General features: G+C 41.1%; 1 protein-coding gene across 3 annotated transcripts in view; it reads left to right on the top strand.

Annotated features, from left to right (window-relative positions):
- LOC147023228 (1-phosphatidylinositol 4,5-bisphosphate phosphodiesterase gamma-1-like) overlaps positions 1-7661 on the top strand; it is a 178743-nt gene that overhangs the window by 156306 nt on the left and 14776 nt on the right. For all 3 annotated transcript variants that reach the window (XM_085888403.1, XM_085888404.1, XM_085888405.1), the window contains 4 exons: positions 5384-5602; positions 5711-5850; positions 6282-6396; positions 6692-6853. In XM_085888403.1, the coding sequence (XP_085744529.1) occupies positions 5384-5602; positions 5711-5850; positions 6282-6396; positions 6692-6853 (636 nt within the window). The remainder of the gene's footprint in view (positions 1-5383; positions 5603-5710; positions 5851-6281; positions 6397-6691; positions 6854-7661) is intronic.

Genomic DNA, 7661 nt, shown 5'->3' with positions numbered 1-7661 from the left:
TCTCTTCTTTCTTTGTTTCTCTTCTTTCTTTCCTTTCTCTTCTTTCTTTCTTTCTCTTCTTTCTTTCTCTCTTTCTTTCTTTCTCTTCTTTCTTTCTCTTCTTTCTTTCTTTCTTTCTTTCTTTCTTTCTCTTCTTTCTTTCTTTCTTTCTTTCTCTTTCTTTCTCTTTCTTTCTCTTCTTTCTTTCTCTTCTTTCTTTCTCTTCTTTCTTTCTTTCTCTTCTCTTTCTTTCTTTCTTTCCTTCTTGCTTTCTTTCCTTTCTTTCTTTTTCTTTCCTTTCTTTCTTTCTCTTCTTTCTTTCCTCTTTCTTTCTTTCTCTTCTTTCCTTCTCTTCTTTCTTTCTTTCTTTCTTTCTCTTCTTTCCTTCTTTCTCTTCTTTCTTTCTTTCTCTTCTTTCTTTCTTTCTCTTCTTTCTTTCTTTCTCTTCTTTCTTTCTTTCTCTTCTTTCTTTCTTTCTCTTCTTTCTTTCTTTCTCTTCTTTCTTTCCTTTCTCTTCTTTCTTTCCTTTCTCTTCTTTCTTTCTTTCTCTTCTTTCTTTCTTTCTTTCTCTTCTTTCTTTCTTTTTTTCTCTTCTTTCTTTCTCTTCTTTCTTTCTTTCTTTCTTTCTTTCTTTCTCTTCTTTCTTTCTCTCTCTTTCTTTCTTTCTCTCTCTTTCTTTCTCTTTCTTTCTTTCTTTCTTTCCTTCTTTCTTTCTTTCTTTCTCTTCTTTCTTTCTTTCTTTCTTTCTTTCTTTCTTTCTTTCTCTTCTTTCTTTGTCTTTCTTTCTTTCTTTCTTTCTCTTCTTTCTTTCTCTTCTTTCTTTCTCTTCTTTCTTTCTTTCTCTTCTTTCTTTCTTTCTCTTCTTTCTTTTCTCTTTCTTTCTCTCTTCTTTCTCTCTTCTTTCGCTCTTCTTTCTCTCTTCTTTCTCTCTTCTTTCTCTTCTTTCTCTTCTCTCTCTCTTCTTTCTCTCTTCTTTCTCTTCTCTTTTCTTTCTTTCTTTCTTTCTTTCCTTTTCTTTTCTTTTCTTTCTCTTTCTTTCTCTTCTTTCTTTCTCTCTTCTTTCTCTCTTCTTTCTCTCTTCTTTCTCTCTTCTTTCTCTCTTCTTTCTCTCTTCTTTCTCTCTTCTTTCTCTCTTCTTTCTCTCTTCTTTCTCTCTTCTTTCTCTCTTCTTTCTCTCTTCTTTCTCTCTTCTTTCTCTCTTCTTTCTCTCTTCTTTCTCTCTTCTTTCTCTCTTCTTTCTCTCTTCTTTCTCTCTTCTTTCTCTCTTCTTTCTCTTCTTTCTCTTCTTTCTCTTCTTTCTCTTCTTTCTCTTCTTTCTCCTCTTTCTCCCCTTTCTCAGTATTCCTGTCAGTGAAGCAATGGGTGGTGTTTGCGAATTCATAATAATAATAAAAATAAGCAGCTCATCTGGGCCTGCAAATCTGAAATCAAGATTACATCAGGTCACCTTCACCTTTTCATGTCACTTTCATTCATGCAATATAAAACGTAATTTCAAGTCCTCAACTCCCCCCATCTCGCAAACCCCAAGTCCTCACTCTCTCCCACCCAACCCTAAGGTGTCAATCCCCTCCCCACTCCAAGTCTTCAAACCCCCATTCTCCCCACCACAACCCCTACCCCTCCCCTCCCCTCACAAAGAGTCACCCCCCCTCCACCCACACTAAAGCCTCAACCTCCCTCTCCCAATTCAGTCCAATATTTGCTCTCTCCCTCTTCCCCCGCAACCACACGTCCTCTCCCTCCCCTCCCAAACCTTAAAAGTTTACCCCCTCAACTGCAAGTCCTCACACTGCCCCTCCCAACCCTAAGGCCTCAATCCACTCCCCAATCCAAGTGTTCAAACCCCCTACCCATCCCAACACAACTCCTCAAACCCACCCCCCCCTCACAACTGAGACTCCTCAACCCCTCTTCCCCAAAGTCAACCTCCCCCTTTCTACTCTGTCCCATCTTTGCTGCCCCCCCTTTCCAACCCCAACTCTGTACTCCCCTCCTCACCCTCCACCCCCTCATGAAAGTAAACAGGTATTCCCGCATCGAAACAGCAGGATATTTAAGGCAACCTTCCCCCTCCCCCACCTTATCATGCTATCACCAACTTCATAGAAACCGCGATCGAAACAGCAACATTACGGCTCCTACATGTCATGGCCCGTCACGGTCACCTGTCCAATTCACAATCCTGCTAAGATATGCTAAATATTCACAAAAACATTGCTTTCTCGCCCTGACCAATATTTGTTTTGTGGGTGGAGTAGTATCGAAATAAATTGTAGGTGTAGTCAGGCAAGCTCTCCGTAGAATTGCAACTGTCAAGTGATCTTGTGACTCAAAACCAATTATGGGCTTCCTAATGCGGATATACACATTAAAAGTAAATAATGATGGATGTTTTCCTTGACAATGTCGTGAGATTCCTGGAAGTCCTCAACAAATACCTTTATAATAACGTCGGTTTTCTGGCCCCGGTCAAGTAATTTAAGAGAAAATAGTCTGAAATGATATCAAGAAGCCACGTAACCTCCACAGTAAAAATCCCTGCTTGAGAGTGCCACATAGTTATTTTTTTTGGGGGGGGGGGGGGTTATATTAAAAAAAACACCACTGCCTCGATCGCTGAGGCCTATCTTCACAAGGCCTGTGACACCTATCGGCTAAAAATCATCTTAACAGTCGCTTTGGTAGTTTTACACTGGAGGGGAAACTTATAGGGAGGGCAGGGTGATTGTGAAAATGACAGCTCCGAAGAGGTCTTTGACTTCATAAACCAGTAAGTATCAACATCGTGGCTGAAGTTAAGAAATTGTGGGTGGAGTCAGGTAAGCTGTCCAACCGATGGGTGAACTGGGAATCATGCACGGCTCCTTTTATAGTATAGAATTACAGATGATCAGCATGAAATGAGATTTTGAGGACATTCTTAATAGGTCATTGTGGATTAGAAATCAAGTTAATCTTTTTTAAATTCAAAATCTCATGCATGATATATATATATATATATATATATATATATGTTGCTCCCCCCCCCTCCCCCCGCAAATATATTGTTACGTTCACGGGTACCGAGCCACCCGTTTGTTACTCAGGAAGTTTAATCCCTGTTTGTCCTCAGAAGAGCCGGACCTGGGGCCACCGCTCACAATTAACGTTGTGGTTCGGTGAGTTGCTTTAGAACCACGAACGCCACCCAGTTAACCACGAGTTCCAGTGTCCACCATCTAATTATGCCGTTTAACTAGAGGTCACGTGGTTGCCAGAACGGGGAGCATGCCCTCAGCAAAGCACCAATCTTATCTTGATTAGATCTTAATAAGGGCGGCTGAGTGTTTAACCGCTGGTGTGTGCCGACTATTTATTGGTCAAGTCTGTGGTAATTACCTCCCAGTCTATCTAGGTTCAGACACTGCTGGATCAATGGAAGGAAAGGACAAGCACGAACAGGTTGGAACATCAACAAGCAATTTATTAATAAGAAAATAAATAAATAAAAAGAATTTTATTTCCATGAGGTAAAAATAAATAAATTCCAAATCAATCAAAATGATCGCAAGCAAATAAATAATTAATCAGGCAAAATCAATCAGAATGATAGAAAAGAGACATAGAGCAGATGCTTATCAGGGGATTGACTTACTTAACAACTAAACACAGACAAGGGTACCCAGTAGATCATTCAGGGGGGAAGAAGAATCGTCTCGCTCACCAAAGAGAAGTTGTCCATCAAACAAAAACGTCCTGAAATGTGTGAGCGTGCCTTACCCATCGCCAGCTCCCAGCCTTGCCATACACCCACTCGCAAACAGGCTTGAATGCCAGTCGATGTCACCCCCAAGAAACAGGTATGCCAAGAGCGACCGTCTGACTGGAACGATGAAGTAACGATCTGGCTGGCACGGATGAAGCAAACCGTTTGACGGGAACGATGAAATGCTCTCAAAGCTGTCAGAACCGCAAGTAGCTATCGCCAACTGACTGACAAACTGACTCGTCGGCTGACCCATGCCTCACTCGTCGACTGACCCGCGCGTGCTCCGCTCTCACCGCTCCCTCTTTTTTGTAGGTGGCCTGTCTCGGTGGCACAGACTCCCCCCAAATTCACCTCGTCACACTTGCACATTGTTACCGTGACAACCTGCATGGCCCGCAGGTTATTCCTTGCTTACGAGGCCATGTCTGTTGTGCTGGGTGAGCAAAAAGCAGCCATTTGTCAGAATTACTGAGCACAAACGTGAAGCACTCATAAAACTGTCAACAACAATTATCACTTCACTGTTCAGCCCAATATGAAAAGAAGCCAACCAGCGTCCATGGAGCTGCGGAACGGGGTGTCGATCGTCGATGGCAAAAAGGCTGGTCTCGGCGTCGGTGAAAGAAACAGGGGTCAACGTTGATGGAAAAAGGCGGGCGTTGACGTCCGTGAAAGAAACGTCATGCATGAATGTCTTCGTCAAGAGAAAAAGCTTCTCATAAGAGAGGGGATCTATTCTCTACCCTTCTCAACGCATCACATTTAGAATCCCACCAGACATGGGGATGGGTCTATCCTGGACATGCAGTTAGGGAAATAACTATCTGAGGACCTAGATGTTGGTATGCATTCGTCGGATGAGATTCTGAAATCCGTAACATATTATATATATATATATATATATATATATATATATATATATATATATATATATATATATATATATATATATATATATATATATATATGTGCATATATTTGTAAACCATGTTGAGCCCAGTGTAAGTGCGAGATTATCTGTTAATAGTTTAAAATATATACATATATATGTATATATAAGCCTGGTGTTGGCTCAGTGGTTTGGGTGGCAGCTTGGGATCCAAGGGTCCTGAGTTCAAGCCTCGTTGCCCACTGCATTACTTCACCAGGGGGTTGACTCAGCCTGCCATCCATCTGAGGTCGGCAAAATGAGTACCAGCTTGCTGGGATGATCGAGTCATTCGAGTATCCTGCGTTGGAGTGGCGACCCATCCAGGATTGTGCCCAATAGCCAAGGAAACTGCTTCGGCAGCACCGACGCTCTGTACAGAGTCTGGTTCCGATGGATATGTATGTATTTGTATGTATATATATATATATATATATATATATATATATATATATATATATATATATATATATATATATATATATATATATATATATATATATACTTGTTTTCACCCAACATTGAAAGAGTTAAGTGGCTGGCAGAATAGCCTCGAGGTACACACACTCAAATCTGAGTTTTCTAGTTATCCTGGGTTCAAATCTTGGCCGAGCTCTAAGTGTCATCCTGGTGATTAAAGATTGATGTGAAGCTGTTGCTTTAATAATAACTTTTGGTGGTGGGTATCACCCTTTCATATGTGTGTTGGTCATTGCCTTCCACAGAGGAGAAAACCAGTTGCAGAGACATGTCCTCCCTAAATGAGACAAAGGTGGAGAAGATCTGCAGCCAATCTGCTAAAGGGCGGGAGCTCATGCATCATAACAGACGGCATTTGAGCCGGGTATACCCTAAAGGCCAGCGGATCGACTCCTCCAACTACAACCCACTGATATTTTGGGCTTGTAATGTTCATATGGCAGCATTGAATTTTCAGACACCAGGTGTGTTTGTTATTATCAGAGTAGAATAATGAACTAACAAAAATATTCATTTGAATTATTAATCATCGAAGCTGTAATTCAATTTTCTGTGTTTCGTCATCCCTTTAGACAAAGCCATGCAGCTGAACCAGGCCCTGTTTGCCCTCAATGGCCACTCTGGATATGTCCTGCAACCAGAACAGATGCGTGTTCCCTCATATGACCCCTTCTTTCCTTCACATTTGAACGGCTTCACTCTGCAGATCATTGTAAATATTTAGAGAAGCTGGAAGAGCTGAATATTTTGGAGTGTAGTTGATCAGCATCTGCTTTTCCTTGCACCTTGTATAATTTCTTAACGAATAAAGATTTTCTGTTGTTTAAAGTCTGTGAACTTTAAGTGCCCTGCACCATATGCTAGTTCGACTTATTATCTGAAATACAAAGGTTCTCCTGCCAGTTTAGAGAAGGCCTAATTTGGTACCAGAGGCAGTTTCAACAGCTAAAGACCACACAAGCACAGTGATCCTCTACAGGGCATTCTCAGCCAACCGACCTAACTATAGCAGTTTTGCCTTTGTTGGAGCATCTTCAGGATCTGTGTAGACATGATCAATGTAGAACTGTGTATCAGCAGCCATCATGGGGAAGAGACTTCACCGTTATTGAGTTTAATCAATTTACGTCCTGTCCACATCAGATCTATGGAGGGAGACATCTACCCAGAGGAAGCCGAAGCATCAGTAACCCATTCGTGGAGGTAGAGATCTGTGAACCTCAAGAAAATGGAAATAAATACAAAACCAACGTAGTAGGTAATGTTTGTTTGGTCTCCCCCACCTTCAAGCTAATTGGTTCTCACGTTTGAGGTTAGGCCGTTATATTTTGAGATTGTGAAAAGATTTTTCATGAAACTTTTTCCAGGTTAATTTCTGTGCATTGAAAACTTGCATGTCTGTTTAAGATTCATTTTGAATGGAGTCACAATTTGAATATATTTTTTACTTCCTATTTTTGTTTTATGCAAGTGATTGTTTCTTTGTCTTTGCCAAAATGAAATACTACCTCGGAGAATTGGAATTTGTTCTGCTTTACATCCCTATTGTGCAGTTGATAATGGCATCTGCCCGACGTGGCAGCTGTCTACGCTCGTTTTTGATGTCATCTTCCCAGACATCTCGTTTCTACGCTTTACCGTCTACGAGGAAGACATGTTTAGCGATCCAAACTTCCTGGCCCATGCCACATTTACAGTGAGGAACCTCAAGACTGGTGAGTATTGCTGTATTTTGATGACACTATCGCCGAGAGGAAACAAATTTCATCACTTCTGCTGTCAGTCTTCAATTTTATGCTTCAGAGAAACAAAACTTTTTTTTTATCAGTGTTGATCATTAAAAATCTCAGTGTCCTTCACGAAGAGTAGGCAAACTATCACCGGCACCCTGAACAAATACCAAATTCCTGCCCTAACCTTCAGGATGCGTTGCATCAGCGGCACGGACACACCCTCGGCCTATGATGCTACTCATAGCCATATGCTGCAAACGAAAAAAAGAAGACATGCTTTGTGCTTTTTATTTTTTTGAGAGCACAAAATTGCACTATTTTGAAAGAGTCACCTGACAAGAGGAGACGGTCGAAAATCGCCGGTACTTTAGTTTGTTCGCCCAGCCAGGCTTGAGTCATTCATGAGAAACGAAAAATTATCGGTAAATAGCAGAGCTGGGATTCAAAAGAATTAAGACTACATTTTTTGAGAAAGCATTTTTAAAGTTAAAACTGGAGTACAAGTGTATGAAAGAAAACAATGTGACAAGTCGAACGGCTCCACAAAATAACAAATATTTAGACTTTCTACTCTTGTTTTAACATATTCACAGGCTGCATCTGCAAATCGAATTAATGTAATCTCTCCACCTGAAGTGAAAGTGAATATAATTAAATCAATTTCGACTGTCTCCCCAACGCGCTCCACGCAGCAATAACTCAGAGTGAATGCTCCGGGCACGTGTCACTTGTGGTGGAGGAATTTGGAAGAGGCCCCTCAGCTCGGTAATCCCCAGACACCACCCTTTTG

Source organism: Eptatretus burgeri, chromosome 7, assembly GCF_056783735.1.
Source record: "Eptatretus burgeri isolate ZD-2024b chromosome 7, Ebu_testis_v1, whole genome shotgun sequence".
Lineage (NCBI taxonomy): Eukaryota > Metazoa > Chordata > Myxini > Myxiniformes > Myxinidae > Eptatretus > Eptatretus burgeri.
This window is presented reverse-complemented; position numbering and strand designations above follow the sequence as displayed.